At 36.7% G+C, this 25,649-nt stretch overlaps 2 protein-coding genes across 3 annotated transcripts; one reads left to right on the top strand and one right to left on the bottom strand.

Moving 5' to 3' along the window:
• The first annotated feature begins 10,839 nt into the window (after positions 1-10,839).
• LOC116167304 (homeobox protein rough-like) lies at positions 10,840-19,904 on the top strand. Its single transcript, XM_031482639.1, has 3 exons — positions 10,840-11,110; positions 19,267-19,501; positions 19,556-19,904. The coding sequence occupies exons 1-3, from the start codon at positions 10,861-10,863 to the stop codon at positions 19,737-19,739; spliced, it is 669 nt and encodes a 222-aa protein (XP_031338499.1). The 5' UTR covers positions 10,840-10,860; the 3' UTR covers positions 19,740-19,904.
• A 3,329-nt stretch (positions 19,905-23,233) lies between these two features.
• On the bottom strand, positions 23,234-24,094 carry LOC116166867 (histidine triad nucleotide-binding protein 1-like). 2 transcript variants are annotated; one of them, XM_031482048.1, is made up of 3 exons: positions 23,939-24,090; positions 23,747-23,813; positions 23,234-23,693 (listed from the first exon to the last, which is right to left on the bottom strand). In XM_031482048.1, exons 1-3 carry the CDS (start codon positions 23,986-23,988, stop codon positions 23,310-23,312), a joined length of 501 nt encoding a protein of 166 aa, XP_031337908.1. In that variant the 5' UTR covers positions 23,989-24,090; the 3' UTR covers positions 23,234-23,309. The 2 variants fall into 2 exon arrangements, with proteins under 2 accessions (XP_031337908.1, XP_031337909.1); XM_031482049.1 differs by lacking the exon at positions 23,747-23,813 and having other exon boundaries at positions 23,939-24,094.
• Between the last annotated feature and the right edge of the window lie 1,555 nt (positions 24,095-25,649).

The following is a 25,649-nucleotide window of genomic DNA, read 5'->3' as shown; positions in this document are numbered from 1 at the left end:
GACAATTTGAGGAGATTGGTTGACGTATTTGATAGTAATATTTCTTTCTCCTTGATCTTGACGGGTTTTTAATTCTTTCTGGAGTGATTTTAAGTGTTGTAACTGGTTCTTGGTCAAATCAGCTTGGATCTTAATATTGTGGTATTCTGTTGGCAGCAGTTTTTTCTTATTAACAAGAATCATCCTTGAGATTTTGGAATCGCAGAATGATACTTTGAGAGGTCGTGGACGACCTGCAAATTTTCCGATACGAGTACACTCGATAACTTTCTCAGTGGCGTCAGGGGCAATGACACTTATAACCTTTGTTGCCAATTGATGATCCTCAAAGCTATTGGGCACGGAGATTTCTTCTGATAAGCCAAACATAATAATATTGTTCTCTCGCTTAATCCTGTCTCGAATCTCACGGTAGCTGTTTTCAGTGTTACGGGTATCATGAAGTTGGTCTTCAAGCAAAAGGATTTTTTGTTTTAAATTATAGTTTTCAGTTTTAATTAGTTCGATTTCCTTTATGCAGACAGATAATTGTTCGCCCTGATATTTCAATAGCGCATTGCTGTCCTGGACATTTTTGTTTATGGCCAAGAGTTGACACATTAAATTTTTGAAATGCTCTTCAGTGAAAACGAAGTTTGTTAGCGTACCGGTACCCATTTTGGAGTTCGGCGTCGAAAAATTACAACATACCCAAGTGCTATTCCTACCGCCTGTGCTGGTACAAGCCATGTGTGCAAGACTCCCACATTGCGCGCAACGTACATCCTCTTGGTATTGGATAAGGCGATTGCAAACAGTACAATTTGCCGGCATTGGTAGAATAATAATATTATCAATGAAAAAGAAATAGTAGATATATGGTATTCAAAACTTCTATTTATCACAACTCGACGGATTACACTTGTTTTGCTTATCACTTCACCTTTTGGCGTAAAATTTTATATGATTAATAGTCGAATTATTACTTTCAGAGATTTGATTTTAATTGAGATATTTACGAATTCGTTTTATAGTCCTAATGCCATACATGTATACTGTGCCGCGTCCAACTGAAGACTCAAAATTAAATTATAAGTTAACTCGGTCACGCTATTTTTGAACACATAAAACGTCGTAACAAACTGAATGCAATTTTAAAACAGCAACCACTAAATAAAACTTTGAGAGACAAATCCAAATTAATTCAGGAGGAACTTGACCGAATGATTAATCGAGCAAAATCAGATTATTATATCAATCTAATAAAAAATAATAGCGTACAAGATAGTTGGAAGGTAATTAATTCCTTGTTAGGAAAAAAAGGAGGGAAAAATATTTTACAGTCTGTGTCATACAATGGATGTGATTACTCAGATCCGTCGATCATTTGTGATATTCTAAATGAAGGGTTTATAGAAACCCCAACAAGGCTAGCAAAGAATTTTGATAACATTAATGAAATACTCGACCATAATACCTTCCAACTATTTCGTACTGATGCAAATATGTTTTTATTGCCAGTTGATGAACCAGAAATTAAATGTATTATATTAATAGCTTAGCCAATAAAAAGTCAACTGGGCATGATGATATCGGAATAAAAACCCTAAAATTGAATTCCAAAGAACTAGCAGTACCGTTATGCTACATTGCAAACTTGAGCTATATATCTGGTATATATCCATCTGTTTTTAAAAAATCTATCATTATCCCAATTCATAAGAATGGAGAAACAAAAGATGTAAACAATTATCGACCGATATCTTTAGTATCTAACGTTGCTAAGATCATTGAAAAAGCCACAAATAAACGCCTCGTGAATTATCTAATGCAAATAAGTTTTTTTTCAAAGAATCAATTCGGTTTCATTAAGGGTCTGGGTACTGAAAAAGCATTAATGTCTATTATGGCTGACATTTACAGTAATATTAATAATCGGTTAAAATCAGCCGGGCTCTTTATTGATGTCCAAAAAGCATTTGATTCTTTGAACATAAAAATACTTCTGTATAAATTAGAACAAGCGGGTGTCAGGGGGGTGGCAAATCATTGGTTTAAAAGCTTCCTTACAAAAAGGCTACAGGCTGTTAGAGTGGGTCAGACTGTGGGATCATGGCGAACAAATGATTGTGGAGTAGGAGTACCGCAGGGATGTGTGCTATCCACAACTTTATTTTTAGTTTACGTAAATGATTTGTGCAATGGAAGGTTTTGTGGAAGGTTAACAGCCTTTGCGGACGACACAGCGCTGTCGTACGGTGCTGCCGATTGGTCTGCTCTAACAACTATTATTCAAAAAGATAGCAACAAAATTAGTAATTGGTTTACTGCAAATAAATTGAATATTAACATCACGAAAACTAAAATAGTATATTTTAATCTCAAAGGTGAATCTCCATCCGCTGATTTGGTAGTGAAGTGTCATAATCCAAGTTGTACTAATAAGCAGCTATGTCAATGCGAAATAATACAACGTGCAATTAGGGAAAAATATCTAGGATTAATACTGGACAACAAACTAAAATGGATCGATCATATTACTCACACAAGGAATTTGTTGTACATTATGATAAAAAAATTATATTATTTAAGAAACTTTTTGACCCTAGATGCACTAAAGACCGTGTATTATGCAATTATTCACTCACGAATACAATACGGAATTGCTTGTTGGGGCGCTGCTTATGATGCCTCACTACGCCCATTAATTAGTATACAAAAACACGCGGTAAGAATTATTACTTTTCAAAATAAATTAGCTCCCTCTTTTCCCATTTTTCGAAATTTACAAATTTTAACAATCAAAAATTTATTTATCTACAAAGTACTGAAAGAGTTCTTCGAAAGGTCCGAGTGTTTTAGAACTAAAAAATATGAAAGACATACGCGAGGTAAAGACAAGGATAAAGTAAAGCCGCTCAAACCTAATTTTACGACCTTTCGAAAAACTTTTCTTTATGCCGGTCCCATAATTTATAATTACATAGTTGATCATTGTCCGGAATTGTGTAGGAATGTAAAGCAATTAAAGAAATGGCTATATAACAACAACACCATTTATGACAGTATCCTAGCAACGTTACGATGAAAATATCGAGAGATATTTACCAATTTTTTTTTCCTTTTTGGTTTCTCCGTTATCTAATCCCGTATCTAATCAATTCAAAGTATACACTGCAGTAAGCGGCACATACCTGTTCTTTATGAATGATTGTAAGTCGGTGGTGGAGTAATTTTTCCCACCATTTTCTCCTAAAGTTAAGTGTAGGTAAATTTTTATAATTGTTTTTACAATGGAGAATAAAATTGATTTGATTTGATTTGATTTGATTTGATTTTTCCTTTTTTCTTTTACAAAATATGGCACCCTAACAGCCCTCGACGTTACCCCTAAAAAAAGATTATTTCAAAACATTTTAAGAAATCCCGTCGTTATTGTCTAGCTAAAGCATTCACCTTTCACAGGAATATTCGACCCCTTTCGAATCTTCACTCAGAATTCAGATATTGTGGAATGAAATCAAGCATTTTCGGGCAACGAAACGGGTGATACTGTCCAGCCTTAACGCTCAGTAGGTATGTACTACATGTTTTGGACGGGAATAAAATCATTTCATCCGTCACACTATCATGCCCGAGTAATGCTCTACGAGCCGAAGACAAGCTAATACTTATTGCGCATTTGAATGGAAATTGGAAATATCGCATAAAATTGTCGATGTTATCTTTGCGGTACTCGCTGAGTGCCAAATTTTTCGAGATCTTGAACTATCTCAGCGACCGTTATAGATTTTCGTCCCGCAACACCTCGATGACATAAGATATTATGGTACTTATAGACGACACCATCCTTGCAAGAGACCTAAACGCCGAAACGCGAAACTATACCTACCAGTTGGGGCTCCGCGACGACGCGAACATTGGGGCTCCGCGACGACCAACATCTCCGGACAATCACTCTACACCCATTCCGAAAGAGCGGATACGATGCCATCGCTCCCGACCACCCAACGCAAAGACCTGGCGACCCTGCGCTTCTCTCCAGAAAACCGCTGGCTTATCCTCTGAGCCGCCCCAACTGCCACCTTTACGATGCGAGGGAAAAGACAGATCTCTTCGCCGAAACCCTTCGCTAGAACTTCACTCCTTACCCTGTTAAAGACGAGGAACATGATCAGCAAGTCGAAGAAGAACTCTCTCTGCTTCCGCGGAAAATAAACGTTCGTTGCTCCGCAGCATTCCCGAAGAAGAACCATTGCTGACGGTATAACTTATCGAGCGCTGCGGAACATCACGCGCCCAACCCTTGCCCACATCACGCTGCGATAGGAATATCCATCGACCGGCGCCTGACATTCGTTCAACATGCTGACGACACTGTCGGTTATATCCTCTCTTACCATCATCAGCGCTGCGCTGCGACCAGAGACAAAGCTGCACTTACTCCAGATCTGCGTTGGCCCATTACTAACTTACGCCTCCGCAGGTTGGAAGGCGTATGTCTCAAATATCAACATCTCCGCACTTTGAAGCAGTGCAATCCATCGCGTTTCGGAAAATAACGAGAGCTCCCTACTTCGTTTCTTATTTAGTGTCTCTCGCTAAGTAACTGCGGCGACTCGACTTAGAAGACAGTGTACATACCTACTGTACATACAACGCAAAACCGTACTTTTTTAATCCGAACAATCGAGCATATACGCTTCTGTTCCACGATCCCGGTTTTAGTAGCCCATAACCAGTCAAACGATGAAACGCCGACCGACATGGAAACCGTTTCCAAGATGTCGAATGGTTCCCTTCTACGAGCAACTAGACCAGCAAATCACATCCGTTGCCCTGAAACCTCCACCGTATTGGAAAAACGCTCCCAACTTGTGATTCCACCAACTCGAGGCTCAATTACACGATATCACCAATGACACGACGCGTTATTACACAGCGATTGCACTTGCAGCCATCGACACAGAAATGCACTCAAAAGTCTCTGATATTATTAACTCTCCTCAGGCCGAAAACAAGTACTCCTCACTAAAAAAGAGATTTACGGCCTTTTTCATAGGGAAGGGCGATGCCTGCAAAAACTGCTGATGGGAGTTGAACTTGACGACGACATCAAAAACATAATGGCCACCGACCACCGTCAAAGACGCTAAATCCCTCACACGCTTATTAGTGGATACTGCAAAGTGCAAATGACGTGTTCGTTTTTCCCGTCCCCAAGTCGCGACGCCGCCAAAGACCGGACAAATACATACCTACAATATAAATTTCGCTCCAATGGAACCAGAACGGTACCAAGGACTCAGACCTAGGTCTTCACAGGAACAACGACATCAAGTCGTCTTGATGTGTGACGTCAATCAGCCCATCAAAATAAAGTGACGCATCTGGTCCACCTGCATTCTCCAAGCCCAGCTTCGTCGGACATAATCCTATCGCCTCTGGTAGCCGAATTTGCATGATGGAATTAGATATCGGTCGACTTTCTCAATCTACCTGGGCGTGCCCGCTTCAACTCATTTCCAAAAAGGATTGTTCTTGGAGACCGTGTAGAGATTATTGCCAGCTCAACCGAAGCCACCGTATTGCCGTAACTATTCCAGTTCGTTTCCGCTACCCCATATGCAGGACTTTTCGCAGATCAATTTCAAACAGGTTTTTTTTCCAATACCGACACGTTTTTATTAAATTTAATCCCTAATGTTTGTGCATTAACAGATAATTTGTTTTTTATTTGTTTTGAGTAAATCCCCTTCTTGTAAAACATTCAGAATTCCGAAATTTTTTTATTTTCAGAATATAGGTAATATTAAAAGCAAAATCTATAAAGGGCCCTAAAAAGTACATCCCAGCCAAATACTAATTGAGTGCTTCTCCTCCTCAACAATGGTAAAAACTCATGACTTTTTAGTTTTTGTTCCTATAACACTATCAACATCAATCTCCGATCTTCTATGTCGTCTACGTTCATTAGATTAGATTATTAACAATTCCTCCTGCAATGCCCATAATTGTCACAATCTACAAGCACAAACATCATTAGCATGCAATGTTTTAAACAAACAATCTTTATCAGCATAAAGTAAGTGACATCTTAGGGGATGAAAGAGGCGCCTTCATATGCTCCGTCACTTTCTTCTTCCATATTTTTAAGAGTTTACAGGTATGGTTTAATGGAAATGGAAAATTTTTAAATTTTGTTGGCAGTTATAAACAAGGGAGCGTAACTATAATACCGTAAATAGCCTACCTTACTTTTTCATAGTTTTTTTGTAATAAAAAGCATCAATTCAATTTCGAAATTGATTCAGATCGGTCGATATTGGAAAAAATAGTATAAAGTAACACTGGATTAAACTAGTTTTTTGTTCCCTCAAGAAGCCTCGGGCTTTAAACCATTCTGTCAGGAACAAAAACTCCCTTGTTACTTAAAGGGGCAGTATACCCAAATTTCATGTTTTCGTCTAAAGATAGATTAAAAATATCTAAGAGTAACGTTGAAAACCGCAAGTCGCTACGCCGTTTCGTTATTATAAATGGCAAGGTTTTTAATGTAAAAAAGGTCGTTGTGACGTCATCCCGACAAATGGGTCGGTGGCGCGCTATAACAATATAATTATGGATTAGATGACGTTTGACGTGTTAATTTGAGACTGGTAGTCAGTGATCTGCATTATTTCCAAAAATGCTTAAATTTGTGTTTTCCGCTGCAACAATAATGTAACGTGATTTATAAATTCGGGTTCGATTTATATCAATATTTATTAAACAAAACTAAAACACTATAAAAACCGTACAATTTATATCGATTATTTATATCACACACTTCGCAATTTACATCAGATTTTCGCGCTCAATGTTTCATACGTACTCGATCTCGTTCGATAGTAAAACTCCCGCGACGTTCGGTCCGCAACCATTTATACACGCAAGCAATGTAAGTCCAGAACATTCGCGTAGTTACCGGAATATTCCTATACAAATCCCACTATCGCGCGAGTAGAAAATTCCAGAGCGCCAAAGGCGACGTCATGTCTGGAGCGTTTCCGTTACAATAATTTGAAAAATGCCAATGTTACATTGCAAATTTTCCCCGAGAAAAGCAGGAGCCGTGTCGAAATAAAGTCTGGAAAAGTAGAAAAAACCGCTGAATCATAGTATAGTCACGTCGTTTGCAGTGCCCACTTTAAAGATGATATTTTTTTGTGGAAGATACAAAAAGGAAAGGACCTTGTGCCTCAGCATAAAGTTTTGAGAAGGCTCAATACTGCAATCCCTTCTTTACATCTCACAACAAAGGTCCTAATAAAGCTATAAAACGTCAGTCAACTTATCTAAGAAAGTAAAATTGTGTCTGATTGCTTATTGTGGGTAAACGATCAACTTCGTAGTGGAGAAACCAGTTCAACATCAAACATATGCCACCATCAAACAGAAGAACTGAATCAAATAGAACCAATACCGCTTACTGAAAGCATAGGTATCCAATCTCAGCTGGGTACAGAAATTTATTACAAATATTCAAATTCATATGAGGATATATGTTCGGATGATCCATCAGTAAGGTTTTCTTGTTTTTTTCAAAGAAAAGCGAACTAGAATATGAAAGAACTGACGCGTTTGGACTGCTTGGATCCGTGCCGCCGCACCTACGATGTCGGGATGACGTCACACACATGTTCTGTTTTTCAAACTTCCATCGTTAATAATTTGAAAACTACTCATCGTAGAAAACTCCGGTTTGAAATTTTGTAACGAGTGGTTTGATTTCGCGCCAAATTTCATTAAAAATTTCGAAATTTCTTGTCATGATAGAGAAGGTCGCCCTGTATATTTCATTATTTGTTCCGGTTAGAAATTTTGTGTTTGGGCATTTCGGTTCGCTCAAGACTATGGTCCGATAGATTTAATTTCGCTCAGATTTAATTTCGTCGTGGGAAGAGTGCAAAGCTGATTGACGTCATCATGAGTAATGCGAGTTTTTTGTCGTTCGTTTATCAACTTTGGCGCCGTCTAGACCGAGAATAGGAGCGGATATAGCACCGAGCCATCAAGAGATAAGGAGTTTTCACGTCGTCAGCAGAAAACCGTGAGATCAGTTTATTCAGCAGTTCCTGGAGGTTGACGACGAAGTTAGAGTGGGTTAAGTCTTCTTTATCTAAACCAATGGGAGAATTTCTAGCGGGAGCCATTTTTGTTTTATGGTAATTTGGGTGTGGTTTTTTCATTTCAATTCTGAAGAAGGGGATCGTTTTAGAAGAGACTCGCGGTGAGTACGTCGAGGGGTCAACATGTACTTTGAGTGATCGCGTTTTGGAGACTCGCGGTTAGTACGTCGAGGGGTCAACACGTACTTTGAGTGATCGCGTTTTAGAAGAGACTCGCAGTTAGTACGTCAAGCGGTCAACACGTACCTTGAGCGATCGTTTTGGTACACTTGGCGGTTTGAGCCACCGGCTTATTTCGGTTGCTCGCAGTTGCGTGCTTTTTGCACCCGTTTCGAAGTGTTATTTTCTTTTCGCGTTGATTTTTTGGCGAAGAAGACCCAGGTTCCAATCAGGTGATATTTTGGCGAACCCTTGAGCTTCACCCCAGTTTACTTTGGATGCAGTGAATCGCGTTAGGATACGTTGTGATTTCTCGAGGATATATAAGTCAAAGTGCTGCCCTAGTCCTCAAGGCGCAGAATTTCGGGATCCGCCCCAGGTGGAATTTCCTACTAGTGCCGTACGGTCATTTGTCGAAGGAGCGCTGCGTTTCGGAGAGATATTTGCCCCAAGAAGAGCTGGTGAAATAATACGTCGAACCATCGCGGTTTACCGTCGGATAGTGATCATAAAAGTTTGTGTTCTGCCGTACCGCTAACTCAAAAATCCGTCTCCCGCAGGCGGTCAAAGCTAATAAACTAATAAAATAAAATTAAATACACGTGCTGTGTAGAAACTTTGGCAACTAGCCGTCTCCCACTCGCCACGCGAAGGATTTCCTGGACTAAGTTTCAGTTCAAACGCTAAACTTTGCTTTCGTTCCGAGGAAGGATAGACCCAGGTGTACCAGAGGAAAGAGCAGTTCACAAGATCGGCTGTACAAATGTTGTAAAGGTTAGTCTAATTAAATTTGTAACATTCTGTAAAATTCCACTTTTTGGTAATTAAGCTATAGTAAAAAATTTTTGATTTGATTGTTTATTAAAGTCCAATGAACGATTACCAAAGAGTAGGATAAATTTTTGTGTTTATTTAAATAAGTCCCAGCCCACGCTGGATTAAAAAAACCGATTACCTGTTGTTGCAATTTTCAAACTGTAGAGGATGGCCACCCCTTGAGTAAATTAGTTTCACCTGATAGGATTTTTTATTTAGTTTAGTTGTCATTGTTAAGCTAGTGGTTTTTACCAGGAGGAGAGAAGAACTGCTAGATCCCTGTAAATTGTTTGTATCTCTAATATCATTTAAATATATTATCTATTTGGTTCCAATGTGCCTATGTCTTTAACGAAGAACGAGGGGAAGGAAAGGGAGGAGTAGGAGTTGAGGCAGGAGATTGGTAGGCGGCAGGTCAAGGTTTGTTACGCAGTTTCAAAAGAGTTAAAAGCCCACCGATTTGAGTTAGCCGGAGCATTTATTTTTATCGATTGAGCAGCCTAAGAAGAAGACGGTTTGCCTTGCCGGGCGGAACCGATGGTAATCTTCAAATCCAGAAGGAACCCCCGTAGCAATTTTGTTCTTAGATTTTCTTCTACAATTTTTTGATTTTGGGTATACTACCCCTTTAAACTATTATCGCTTTCGCACACTTGATAGAACAGTGTTTTAGTGATTTAAATTTAAATTTCACTTTGTCGTTTTGTAAATAAATATAAATAAATAAATACCTACCTATAGGCACCGATTAACTACTAATACGTACCTAATACTTAGTTGTTTTTGTATCTTCCATTCGCTTCGCTTGTCCATAATGTGGATTAAAAATCTTCTAAATTAAAGCTTTAATTAACAAAATAATGGCATTTAAAGATGTTTGTTCAGACTTCAGACATCAAAATCTCAATAATTCTTTAAAGGGATGATCTGTAGGTATACCTACCGTTCGTGTAGCTAGAAAGCCTACAACGAGTTTCTCTTTGTCTTACAATTATTTTTCATGTTTTACAAAAACAGAAGTCTCGAAAAACTGCTACTTAAATTACCTAGTCGTCAATAACTTTGTGATGACAGTTTGTAGTTTAGCTGTATACCTATACCGGACACTAATTGACATGCATTTATTTCGTATTTATAACCGAATAAAGATGTTTATCCAATCTAAATTGTAGGTATCTTGTATCAATGTATATATGAGAAGCGAAGGTGATAATTAAAAATGGCACATGCAGGAGGGCTATTGGCGCTTAGGTACTTGAACAATTGACCAAAAGCATCAGGAAAGTAAGTTGAAATAGTAGACCTGCCGAACAAGAACGCATTAATTATATGGAAAGTGGGTATTCTGATTTACTCTAACCACTGATCTGCAATGGCAATATGCAAGTGCAAACATTAAATACGGAATTAAAGCATCGTGAATGAGCTACATCCTGTATTGTTAACCAATTAGGATACAGTTTAGGGCTTCTAAGTTTTAAAGCTGTTTAATCGTCTGCTACTACAATTACATTTTATGTGAAACCGAAGGGATGTCAACTCCGGGCGTCGGTTGGATAGCGTCGGTGCCGCCTTCATAATTCCCGCCCACATCCACGTTTTTAGAATCCTGATGTGGTCATCAGTTTACAGTCAAGTTTCACAATAATTTTTATTTAGATATTTATCGTAGATTACCGCGGATAATTCCACGGCTGCAATAGTTAACGAACTCGCGAGTGTTAGGTGTACCTCAATGTCAACCCCCCAAAAGATCACACGACCGTCATCTCCTAGGGAGTTTTTCGCACGATTATATGGACATTTGGAAACATCCAAGGAGGAAATATCGGATAAGAACAATCAAGATTCAACTTCGTTACCACGGCCATGTTCCAGTATTGTCACTCCAATGCCGCTCATGGCCGCACCGCTTCCTTTTCTGTTACCTCCAGGAAACGAAGCACATTTAACGGCGGCTGCTGCTGCAGGATTGACAGCTTTCCGTAAGTTTTTCAGTAGTTTTTATGTAGGTAAATTCATCTTGCGACACATTTTACCTAGACTTGCCTTGTCCGTGAGATGAGAATTCAATTCAATTTGAACAGTGTGGGATTTAAATAAACATTATTTTTTAAGTTAAAGTACTTAATAATTTGCATAATTTGCTTTGTAGCAAGGATAAAATTGTAATTTCTTTGAATTAAAAGTATTTGAAACAATGCGCTGAGAAAGCTTTTGGATATATGTAGTTCGATTCGACTGTCTTGCTAAAAATTATTATTGTAACTCGGTACCCGGTGTACCTAATATTTTTAACGTAATAGCATTAAATCCATCCGATGTAAATTAAAGTTTACGTCTTCGTGCGTTTGTGGGTGGTTTAATGTTCATCCCAAGAAAGAAAGTGTTGTTATTTTTGCCTTCTTGTCCCACACTGGTGCATTCTCTCCACAGACAAAAGAATGCGATATGGACCGCACATACAAATTTACAAACATTTTTATTTATTTATTTATTTATTTATTTATTTATTTATTTATTTATTTATTTATTTAATGATTTAATGCCCAACAGTTTACACCAATTATAGGACCTAATATGAAATAATATAATATAAGAAAAAAGAACAAACTTTAAGTTTATAAAATATTTATTTATATAGATATAGACGCATTTGGATTATTCGTTTCACCTATAAATCAGCGCAAGTCCGGCTCATTAGATACCTAAGTATATTGGGACTAATATAAACTGTGCATAATTCATGTGCACATAAAGTGTATTTTTTGCGCGAATTTCACTATTTATCGGTTATCACTTCGTCATCGATCTTATAGAACTGAAATTAAACACAATTCAGTTTGGTTATGTAGCAAACATAAAGCTTCTAAACCTAAAGAGTTCTCGAATCAGCATATTTTTCATGGGAAAAATGCTTCACACACATTTCCATTCTTTATCGCCGGTGATGGCTTCTCGATATCTCTCTAGAAAATTCGCTACAATATCTATTAACGCATTTATTTAATGACTTTTTTGTTTAGTACCGTTTTGGTTTAGGTATATAAATTTGCCATATAGCCCATATAGTCAAGTAGGAAAATCAGAAAGAATTTTAGAACTAAAAACTATATGCCTATATCTTCAGATTCTAAAAATCTTCCCCAAAACTGTCAAAAATTTAAATGCGTCTCTCCAAGTAAAACAATTTCATGTTCTTTTCAAATTCCGCCTCCACTTCCTTAACAAAAAGAAATGCACATTTTTTTCTTCGACGTGGAAGGTTTGGAATTCTTACGGCTAATTATACGTCTATTTAGGCGGCACGAGTAATGAATTTGAATATTATCTGGGTTTACTAACAGTTTTCTTGGTTGTAATTGCGGGTTCCACATGAAATAAATCCAACTCCTTTTTACTCTATTGCACTGCGCCAATACGCGGTAAAGTATTTTTAAGGAAAGCGCTGATGACCGCATTTATTTACAAGGACGGTCTGTGTTATTTTCGAACTGAACTCGACACGATTACGAGTGTTTTTTTCTAACTCTCACACTGGAATGCGTATTGCGGAACTATAATGGACTTTTTCACATTACTCCAAAATGATACTTGGGGCTTAATCATTACGTAATTTTTCCACTGAGGAAAATGATGATCTTCCAAAAAACCAACTGGTCAAAAAATGAAAACTAACGGCCGCTTTGAACACAAGTTAACTGTTTTGTATAAGCTCGGTTACTTCCGAAAGCCAATTTAAATGATCTAGGCTCAATGGAAACGCTTATTACTTCTATCTAGCGCCACTGCCACTAATTGAATCGTTCGCCTTGACTCTTGCAACACCAAAACGAGAAGTCGGTCTAACCAGGTTGACTACTCAAACCAGAATGCCTAATTTCGTGCATAATAATCCCCTCTGTGAATACTAAGTTAACTTTTTAACCCCTATTGAATGGTGGAATAATAATAGCGGAGATATGCTATTAATTTTCATTGGTTTACCTGCTTTCGGGGCTGCCTACAGAAATGCTGACTCTACGCAAACTCAAACTTGTTTTTCCCCAAGGAATACTTAATTCGCAACGTAGTGTATGTAACTCAATATGACCTGTTTTTAGCGTGTAAATAAACACTAAATCCCAACAATGGGGCGACAGATACAACTTAGAACAATTAACTCATTGATAAACTTGACGAAGATGACTAAAAAAGCTCACTGGATTACAATCGACAATATGATAACTTAAAATTAACATACGGAATATTTGTTTGGTTGAATGTCCTTTGGACCTTCACTCTTCACTCTTTTTTAAACTTTCGATACAGCCTCATATATCTATGTGCGTTTAGAACAAGTATTCCACATCCTTAATTGTTCCGACTGGCGATATGACCTCAAAGATCTTATGCGTTACAGAAACCGGCAGCTAAGAAGGCGAGAGCGGGATATGCGTAGATGAGCAGGAGGAACCAGGGGCGCTCAATAGCACACCAATAGATGAAATGAATAAATAATTAAGGGTGGGGATGCGTCATCTCTCGCCTACTTAGTTGTCGGTTCCTGTATTTTTGTAATCAATTATCAAACATGATGCGGTGCGGTTGATTGCGAGTGATGCGACACTTCTAGGATCGGTTGGACAACGACAGTTTAGCCAGCTTCAGATGACCGACTAAATAGAGAAATAATTAAGCATTGTCTCATCAGATCTGAGGTCATAATTAGTATTAATAGATTCTAAATTAGAGCTAGACACCACAAAAATGTATTTTAGAAACTATTGCTCAAAGTAGGCATAATGTTGTACGTAAGACATAGGTAACACGCTTCATTTTTTGGTTAATATGTGTTACACCTTCCTGACTTGTTGCAGAAAATCACACTCATTAAACAGAATCAGTCATTTTAAAATTAATTGTGGTTTTATAGCTATTGATATCTTTTTAGGACAAAAGCTGAAATCTGCTATTATTCGTATAGGCGCGTCGGCGTCGCCCGCCATGGGGGAAGGAACGTCATTAATTTCATTGAATCGAATTAATTCAAAGTTTCATTAAATACAAATTAAGAAGACCTCGCAATTATATCAAACTACTGTTGTAGATGAATTTACATTCTGTCACATAGTCAATAAATGGAAGACAATAAAGAAGTTTCCAATGTGATAATTATTGTAACCACCGAAAGCGTCATTTTCTCACAAGTAGGTACCTACTTACTGCAATTCTATAACAAAGGATTTTATTCGAGCTCTCTGCGTGCTCTCAGCCAACAACAGAATCCGCGGAATAAGTCCAACACAATATGAAATGTAAAATATTATTATGATGAGATTACATCTGTACAGTTGAACAAGTCTAAATACTCGTCATCAAATTCAGGTGGGGGTGAGATATAAGACATGTGTTTTAAACAACCCTCCCACATACCTTGCGTGATTAGCGATTATTTCAAGAGCATACTTAAATTACTTTATAAACTGGAATGTTAGGATCTTTATCTATTAATTATAATTTAGGCCATTGAGAAATAATTAATTACTGTATCCCTTATTTAAATTTTATTATTACTGACACGGAACACAATAATTCAACTACCTCTTTATTACATGGAAGCTTTTGTCAATCTATAACTTCAAGCAAGCAAATTAAAAATGAAATTGTCTGGTATACTGCGTACAATCGTACGACTTTAGGTACTCAATCGACGTATATAAATAAACCACCTTAAAGAAGTGCAAAAAAGATGTTGAAAGTGATCGCGTCTCATAATTCCAAAAAAAATTTACTATATAAATACAGAATCGGATTTGTTGAACGAAAAATAGATATTACCCACGGTATTGTTAGCGTCGCACCATCCATCACAAAGCTCTATAATATGTAATCCTATTACAGATTAAATAAACACAAAATAAATATAAAATATTCTCTACATAAGCCGTTATAAATCGGCACATTATAACGTATCCTGTATCCATATTCAATAATAAAGTAAAACGTCTATCTAATCGCAAAATATTGCTGTGTGCATTGCCGTGCGGTCACTACGCCACCCACATTCAACTACCCCAAAACAAATCAAAATTGAAACTTTTAGAACTTTTTAATCTCTCCTCATACACATCCGGCATCTGCTAGAAGAAAAATCTTAATATGGACTTAACATTTTGACGAGCATTTTGACATTTGAGAGCTTTTTGATTAACATCTTGGGCACGAGTAGAAAAATCTGACATGGAGACTCTATCTGGATCGCATAAAGGATTCGAATGAACACAAAATTATTATTATTATATTAATTCGGGAAACGGTAAAACCGTTTTAAAAACTGTCCACAACCTTTTACCACTTCATTTGACTTTTTTCGAAACCGACAAACTGCATCTTCAACAAAACAACTATGGCAGATTGCCCGAGATTTAACGTAAATAAATTTACACGCTTTTCAACCGTCGCGGAACTCGCAGCAGCAGCCTCGTTTTTACGTCAATCCATTGAATAACGGTTAATTTATCAGATCAACTCCTACCTCAGGATTTTCAAAAACTTATAGCCGAGAGCTAATTATATAGTATACCGACGTTTCATCTTATTTTAATAGTAGGTACCTAATTAAAAATTCAAGAACCGAAAGTTTCATATCCATTTGATGAATGGGTTGGTGTATGTTGTTATTGTTGTTTTTAGTTTAGACTTTTGGGTAATTTTTAGTTTTAGGATAGATGATCTTATATCTAAATTGTTTCAAAGTACATATTAAACCGGTGGTATACCTATGTATATATGAGAAATGTAAACAGATTAAGATTTCGTATAGGAAGTAAGTAAGGGTTGTTCACGTATTCATTTAATGTGGATAATTAAAAATTAGGCATCTGAAAGCTTTACATGACATATGGCGCGAGGAAGGGCTTCTCGTTTCCGTCAATCACAGCACATGACGGTATTGTCTACTCCATCATATACGTGAGTATTAATAGGTAGGTAGTCGGTAGGTAATGTGCTTGATTGCAACATTCGGACGTTCGCACGCCAGAATCCAGCAACCCCTCTTTGTCATTGCCATAACGAATCAGCCATAATTCCTAATTTTTGCATTTCCTGTATTTCTTCAATGTAATATAGGTTACTGTCTGCGATTCATATTATGCACTTAATTGATTATTCCGCACTGATGGTCTTGATATTAAATTTTCACGATTACTTGAACTAATTCACGATTGTTAGGTACCTATTTAAGGATTAGTTCTCTAACCAGTTACATACGTAATGTAATTAGAATATTATCTATGGAGCAGATCCTCATGACAATATAAAATTGGCCCATATTTATATTTAAAACGATTGCAGTCTAAACAAGTTTAAGTTAAAAAGCCATTATGCAAACATAAATGATGAGAGCGTATTTTCCTCCTAATAATATTACCTAATGCTAGGACCAGGCAAAAATACCGGTAGGCACGAGATCCTTACCCCATTCTCTTTCTAATGAGCCGCCTATCGTCGAAAAATAGTGGAGCGTATATAAATACAAACAAATTTTGAAATGGGCATTAGTTTTAGTTTTATTCGAAGTATTTACATATCAAACTTTTTTTAATGCTTTCGTAAGCATTGCGCATTGTCTACATTAGAAATTTCATGGAATACCTTCATAAATAAGACATACAGCATGCGTAAACAGTAGGTAATTTTGAAACCGGTATTAGTTTTAGTTTGATTCAAAGTGCCTACATATGAATAAATAAGAAAGTTGCATTGCGCATATAGAAAACCAAATTTTAAAACTGGTGTTATATTTGCTTGTGTTCCAAGTGCCTATGTATTAAATTTAATTTAAATGTTTCCATAAATAAGGACACTGTACACTGTAAAATACCTGTCCAGCTACCTCAAAACAACCTTTAAATTTAGAATTGTATGTATTTATTTCCGTCGTAGACGTACGGGTGTCAATGAAAAATCTCAGTAGCCTCGATTCACTTTCGAAAATGCCAAATAATTAACTATACAAATTTTCATGAGCACCCGACATAATTCTTGGGCACGAATACAAAAATCTGACATGAATACTCTGTCTGGGTCGCACTTTGGGTTCGAATACACACACAGTTTAAATAACAAAACTTTATTCCGAAAAACAAGAAAAACAAAATTAAACAATACCCTGAAAGAAAGAGAGGCTTTTAGGGCCTGTTTACACATATCCCGCACTGGGGCTTCAACAGGCAATTAAATAAAGGAATCTTATTACAGTTATTAAATAATCCAAATAAATCTGGTCGTAAACCATTTGCGATATTGAAGTGCACTTATAATCGACACAAAAACGTTCGCCGACAGCTTCATGAAACTCAATTTATCTTGATAACACCATTGAATAATAAATCTGATTTAATTCAGATTTATTATTCAATGATAACACTAAATTTGATGGCTTTTCGGACGGTAGAACACTTTCAAAGTTGTAACTTTTAATGAAAAGAGAACCTTATAGAAAGGCTTCACTATGCAACAACAAAATAACGTCTGCATGACGTACTTTACACAACTGCGGCGAACTTGGGGTAGTTCGCGCACCAAAGGCTTTAAAATTAAAGGGGCCATTAGTTTTATAAAAATAAAATTTAATTAAGAGAAAAAAAAAGAATCGCAACTAAATAAGTACGCTTAAATTCTACGGCAGCTATTATAGCGGCGGACCGGTAAACTCAGGCGCCCCAAACGGTACGGCCTTGTTCCTGGCAAAAGTCGGCGGTAGCAGCGGTTTGTGGGACGGTCTCGGAAACCCCGGGTAAACTCAATCCGTCAACTCCAGGAGTCGGACGAGGGAGATGAAAGCAAGAAAACACAAATTAATTAACGATAGCTACGGGAAAAGGAAATCAAATGCAAGAAAGCGAAACAATTCGTCCCTTATAATTAATGGAACAAAAAATATCAAAAAGCTTACCTTGCAATTAAACGTAGCGGTACTGCAAAGTTTAGTAAAAAAAAACAAACGCGATAGATACGGTGCGGTGTAATTAATTGCAAAACCAAATTAAACGGTCTTACGGCTGCGAAATCAATTTACGGAAATATCAAAATCAAATTCGGATACGGGGACTGTAAAGTGAATGTTCCAAGAAATGAAAATTGAATGATACTAAAAGAATCAATTTACGGAAAGTATCAAAATTTAATAAGGCCCTTTCAAATGTAACTCACAAAAAAGTCAAAAGCGAAAAGATTTTACGTTTCGGCAACAACTTTACCTTTTATAAAATTCGGCTATTTCATGGAGGGATCGACGGTTTCCGAGCCCGCACAGCGTATTCGGGTATCTTTGTATCTACATCCAAAAATTAAAAATTCTTTAATGAAATGTGCGGTTTGCTGACGTCCTATAAATCTGAAATTGCTCTTAAAATTCAAATTAATTAAAACCTTCTTTTGATACCATTCACGACTTGATCGGATCCTGTTTACGCCAACACATTAATTTAGCATTTACCTAATTGGCCGGATTGAAATGTCTAAAGTCGGTCGTAGTCCAAAAAGACTCATTGCTAATTGGCATTTCTCAGATCGGCATAAAGGTTGCTTATCAAAACTGATATCGGCGTAAACCTTGGCCTTGCAGTTTTAGTGTTCGTTTTAAATTACCATACGAAACAAAAACCTGCTAAATAATTACTTAACAGAGCAGAATTCTAAAATATTAATTCGCTCTCATCTTCTAAATGAAAAGAGCTTTCAGATGCAACAAATGCAATTGAAATATCTGGACGGGAACGGTGGCAAACGACGAATTAATTGCAGCGTTTACTTACGGTAGCGGCGGGTGAAACACAACTCTAGAAACTAAATCAATTACCTTTAGCTTCTATCTTCAACTCCTAAACTCAATACAAATATACTTTCTGCACGACACTTTTCGTAACAAAGCGCCCAACTTAAAACACTTCTAGATACCGGGTGTTCATGTAACAGAGTGATTACTAAAACGGGTAAACGTTAAGGCGGAAAACGGGTGCTTTGTTACACAACAATATTCTGCTATGAGATGCTTCGGACGTGTAATGTTGGTAACGGGTTCATTATATCGTTCTGATTTCATACTTGAATTATGAGACCTATAATACTAATAATAAGTTATTTTTATTTGCAGTGGCACGAAGGCGTAGAAAAGAAGGTCGACCAAGACGTCAACGAACAACATTCAGCAGTGAACAGACGTTACGTTTGGAAATCGAGTATCAAAGATCGGAATACATAAGTAGGGGAAGGAGATGCGAGTTAGCCGAATCTTTACAATTATCCGAAACGCAAATCAAAATTTGGTTTCAAAATCGCAGGGCTAAAGACAAAAGAATAGAGAAGGCCCAATTAGACCATCATTATAGGTAAGTGGAACAACAGTACCTAGGATATGTGCCAAATTCCATTTTCCTTTGCAGAAAATTATTGGGGGCCTTTTCTACATTTTGTCCTGTATGTATCGATAGCCCGTGCCTACACATCACGCCAAATTCATCGGTGCTACAATCGACCATGCCATTGAATTCTCCTGCAGCAATACCAAATAATTCTCACAATTTTGCTGGTCATAACAGTGATTTTAGTGATATTGACGTTAAATGAAACCACAGCGGGTCAAAAGTGCGCAAATAAGTGAACATCACTTGCGACAATAAGGAATTGATCGCTAAAATACAGAATGGTGTATATTATGTCAGTGATTTTCACATAATATGAGGGTTTTTAACACTATTAGAATTCATTGCTATTAGGTAACTATAGAGGAAAATCCACGCTCGTAGATATTATATTTCTATTTCGTTAGAATCAGTGAATGTAAATACTTAACTCTCCGATTTTTGAATTATATAGATAGACATGTACAGCAATATTCTAGTGAATTATCGAATTTATATCTGCATTTAAATAAATGTTCCTTTATTTACTTCGTAATGTGAAACGAAATGTATAAACTTTTAAGCGGAAAGCAGACAATTAAATACAGAGTATCGAACTGCACCCTGTAACGGGAGCATTAAAATGGGGTTTTTTTTTTTTCGAAATTTTAAAGGGGTTTGTAGAGTGGTTCTGATACTTAGATAATGGGTTTTCCAACATTGGTTACTCTAAATTTAATTTTCGATCAATAATTTTCCAAAAGAGCCACACTTTATTTCAGTAAGACAAAGGCAGGTTAGTCATGGAGAAAATGAGGTCAGTTTTTCAATTTTCAGGTAAAATGCAAATAAGTCCATTTTACTGAGAGAATTGGAATTGAGCCAGCCGTTGATACATTTTGGGGCAAAAATTTAACTTTACCGCACACAGTCAACATTTCAGCAAAACCTTCAGAGATTTGCCTACTATGAAACGTACCTACCTAATCCCTGTTACAAATGTAGCCATTCAGTAACTAAATTTTCATCAGACTAAGTACCTACAGATTGGGGTTCTAAACGTAGATATACCATAGTCAACCATGTAAGATACCTATATCTTTGTTGTACAGCAAATGTAAGGTTCCAGAAATACAAAAGTGAGAAACATCATGGTACTTTCAAACTATCTAATGATTTCGTAATAAAGGAAATGAGAACGCCAAATTTTTGAACATGAGTTCACCGTGTTAGATGTGCTAATGTTATGGCTGTGTTAACCATCCAAATGCATATGGCACTGTAATTATTTATTTCTACCACCACCAAGATAAATCGACTGCTTTCTCTACAGTCATGAAAGAATTCGGATTAAAATATGACAAGATCATGAGTTACAACCAGTTTCGCTGTGAAAACGTCGATACGCATCACTTTGATAACTAAGTGTTTAATTTTGTATATCAGTAACTAGTAGGTCCTGTAAAAAAAAGCAAAACAGCAAATTATGTAATGATGGTGCTATGATATAATCATTTCGTGGACGAATATTGTAACTTGTAGAAAAGCACTCTTCATATTTCAATAGAATAACGTTCACATAGAGGAGTAATTAAAAATAATTACGCATATACCTACATTACACCTACTTACTAGGGTCACATATAAAATAGGTACTTAAGGGTTGTAAGAGTGTTAAATGCACCCTAACTACCCAAGTAATTACATCTAGATAGCTATTTATATTCGACAATACATAAAGACGTCCTTTATTGCCGTTATATAAATATCGTGCTTTACAATCATCGACGCAAGTAAAGCGTGCAGATGCTTCACAAAAGAGCAGATTAGCGTATCCAGGTGTGGGTTCCCGCGCATTATTTTCTAAAGCTGACCCTTACTTTATGATTCTGATTTTACCTTAGTTTACTTTTTTCAATATCTCAGTTCCTTTAAGACATGGTAAACCACCAATAATGAATGTTTTGTATTGGGAAGAATACAATACATATTGTTACTACCTATACCGTCCGTTTTAATTTCGAAATGAAAATTAAGAGAGCAATCAAGTGTATTTTCCGCAATTTGTTTTCGTAGGTTTATAATCGATAGGTACCTACTGTATTTTACATTTATCTCTCTGCGTAACTACTAAAATTAATTTACTTATTTATCTGCATTTCATTTCGTTTGTAATGCTCTTGGTGTTTGCAGAGTCATAAAATTGCTTACAAGTCGTTCTAAAGTCTAATAAAACTATATTTCAAACCAAATAAAGCACCTAAATTCATTTTGAAATTTGTAAAAAGCATACGTTTTTCGATATTAAAACGTGGAAACATTTATATTATAGTACCTACCTACCTACTCCAAACATTACCTGGAATAAAATAATGTTGCTAAACCAGAATCATACACACTAACACACGTAGGTACTCATTCATATACAAGGACATCTTAAGATAATTCTGTTTACACTCGCCTAATATAATATTTTGCATTATCAAATCAATTATAAACAAACAATTGATACCTCCGAACTTTGTAAAATATTTGATAATTTTAAACGGGAGTTGAAAGAAGAAATGGAACACATTATTAGGAAGGAAATAGGTACATACCCTCAATATACCGGCCTTTATTGAAGATTTTGATAAGTTTAAGCTTTTGGAAGACGAGAATCGTGCATTGAAACAAAACGGTTAACCAACAACAAAAATTAATCGAACAAATACGTAGCCAGAATAATGTGGTAATCTTCGGAATGAGAGAGAGCGACGAAAACTATTGACATGGAAAGTGGAGTGATAGATCTGTTCAATAATGTGTTGCAATTACAAACAAATGTCACGCGAGATAATTTAAACTATGTTACATATTTGCTTAAGCCTTCAGTTCGAGCTTCAGTTGCATTACATATTACTCTACTAATGTAATGTGTATGTTTGTATATACGATACATAACTGGGTGATTTGTTGTAACATTCCGTTGTGTTACTTATTACGTTCATGTAACATATAGATACATGTATGTTACATAGCGTGACGTATTCGTTACGTTACACCGTTACATAACAATGCTAGGCGTTTTGCTACTTGCAGTTGCATGTAACATTCAAGTTACTAGATACATAACGAACCACCTAGTTAACTATTATATTTATGAATTAGGTAGATACGTTTTCCTGCAGTTTTCCTAATTCGTAAGGTAAATACCGTCAACTGTCTCTTTCAATCGACAATATATCATTTGGCGCCCTTAATACACAAATAGCTATTTTTGTACTGTCCATTTGCCCAAACTGTAATCATAAAGAAATATTGTTACAGTACACAATAAGCTAAATTTGTGTCATAGAAAGGAAGATGTATGATTTTATTGCAGCTTGTTCAATTTTATCAGAATTTAGATAAGTATACCTACATTTGTTAATATTATTATGAATTAAAAGATTATGTCAAAAGCAAAAATTAAGTTTATTTAATGTTGTATTGTAAAGGATATGAAACTATAGGTTTCAATTTGTGGCAATGTTTAAATAGTTAAAAACTTGACTTAAGTTTGAATTTTTGTCCTGCTAAATATTGCAAAAATAGTAATGTAGCAGTTTTTGTTTGTTGTTTATTTAAATACCTATATTTATTTAGGAACCAACTCCTCAGACTCTATGAACCATGAGAATAGGTTGCCGAACAATGTTTTGTTTTAGTTGTTGAGGTATAGCAAAAGAAAGATTATTATTATTAGTGCTGATTAATGTATTGTTAAACCAACAATTTACATAGGTACATGTACTAGATATCAACTTTTCTATTCTTAACCAGGAGGCCACGACATTTGTCGCCCTCCTAAAATATGAACATGCAGATGGTAAACGGACTGACATCCATCAACACCATTATTAATAACTAATCGATAACCATTTGGTAGTCGTTCCTGAGCCAACTTCTTAGCAGTTAACATCAATGTTCCCAGAAGCTCTTTATCACACTCTTCGCTTGCATCAAGCAACGGAATTCGCTTTTTTGGTATAACCAAAAAGTGAGTGGGAGCTTGTGGATTTACATCATTAAAGGCAAGGCAATGATCATCTTCGTAAATGATCTCGGCTGGTATCTGCTTCTGTATTATTTTATCAAAGATAGTGGTTTCATTCTTGCTCCACTTTGCATGTTGCGCTTTATCCACCTCTGTTCCCATCTAAAAGAAAAAAGTATAAATATCTATATAAGTAGTGGAGCAGATATGCTTACACTCTTATTTAAGGGTGAAAATGGGGCCAAATGTACAGGAAAATGACATAACAGAGATTGTGACTTTCTGAAAACAACAGATAAAGCTGTCATTTTAATGGATAGGTTAACACAAAAATGGATAGTGATAAGAACACTATTTTTAACATTTAAACACAAAAGCGCATAATTATACTAATTTTATTATTTTACCTTGTAAATTGTAGATAACCATAAAAAATTCCTTCGTTGGTTGGCTGCATTCAGCAAATTCGCATTTGCACTGGAACTGGGAAGCTGGTTAGGCAACACAAAATACGCCTGTACCTACGCGACGATTTTGAATATTGTTGAGATCTGTTAGGTAGATATTAAGCGCCAGAGCAAAGCTATATATGCAAGCTTTATAGGGGAGTCGATGGTGTCCATCTGCCCATCTGTCCATGAACACTATAACTGCCAAACGCTGGGACCGATTTAGTTGCACAGTTGACCTATATGCCGCATGTAATAAGCTTATTGAAAATGGGTCAAATCAAATGACCCCGTGGGGTCACGCTTCTCTGTCCCTGCCAAACGCTGAACCTATTCGGTTGAAACTTTGCACAGTTAACATAATATACCACATGTAACAAGCCAATTGAAAATGGGTCAAATCCAAACACTCCGTACGTGGGGTCACACCGATAGGTGCTCTGCCGCTTTTTTAGACGATCTTTATGGGTTTATTAATTGATACCATTCAATAAGTAATTATAGGTATTCAGTGTTGATGCGTAGGTATACATTTATTATAAACTTTATTTGTAAAGAAAATCTGACATAACTACAAAAACGCGCGAACACAACATGTTAACAAAGCAACACGAAAAATTACATTATTTCAACAAATATAAATATTCAAGGGTCGGCTACGGTGTAAAATAGAAAAATGAACTCTGATCCGTCGATTTGGAAACAGCGTCGTGGGCCGTTAAATGTAAAGAAGAGACGGCAAAAGTAGTGTCAGTCATTCTTTAAAAAGTATTTAAACAATGGCCTTAACTAGGGCGTGGCGAAGGTGGCATTTGCCACGGGCGCAAGAATCCAAGGGCCCAAGGGGCACAAAATTATTTAGAATCGAACTGCAAGAAGTCATCAGAAATAATCGAAAAAAAAGCAGAAGGTGAAAAGAAGCAAATTCCCCATTTTTTCAGAGCGCTCGATTTTTGCGCTGCCCCGGGTACAAACGGCAACTGTTCACGATAAATAGTGGTATCGTAGGTTTCGTGACATTAGTTGGATGTTAACGTGGGATCATTTTCGGTCTATACCTGCTTATTCTCGTTTTTACGAAAACGGGTAGAGCATGGTCCTACGGAACGCACCATTTGGTTGACAAATCTCCGGCCTCAGCCTCAGAGATTTACCAGGAAATAAAAGAATAAACCCCTAAAGAGCATCTAAAAAAGCGGCAGAGCACCTCGATCTGACCCTACGGGGTCATTGAATTTGATCCATTTTCAATTGGCTTGTTACATGTGGTATGTTAACTGTGCAAAGTTTGAACCGAACAGGTTCAAGCGTTTGCCAGAGATAGAAAGGTCGTGACCCCACGGGGTCATTGGATTTGACCCATTTTCAATAGGCTTACTACATGTGGCATATAGGTCAACTGTTCAAAGTTTGAACCAAATCGGTCCACGCGTTTGACAGTTATCGTGTTCACGGACGGACAGAAGGACACCATCGACTTTCCTATAAAGCTTGCATCGCTCTCTGTTATCTATGGAAACGTGAAATAGTTATTTCTGTACCTGTGCTATTCTCGCTGGCCTACCGACGGTGTTACCAGATTGGGTGATATGTCGCAAAGGGGTATGGGGTTTATGGTCCATATCGCCGACTATGGACACTACGCCGACCGTGCCCGCATCGTCGACAA

The sequence above is a fragment of the Photinus pyralis genome, unplaced genomic scaffold, assembly GCF_008802855.1.
Source record: "Photinus pyralis isolate 1611_PpyrPB1 unplaced genomic scaffold, Ppyr1.3 Ppyr1.4_LG3b, whole genome shotgun sequence".
Classification (NCBI taxonomy): Eukaryota; Metazoa; Arthropoda; class Insecta; order Coleoptera; family Lampyridae; genus Photinus; species Photinus pyralis.
This window is presented reverse-complemented; position numbering and strand designations above follow the sequence as displayed.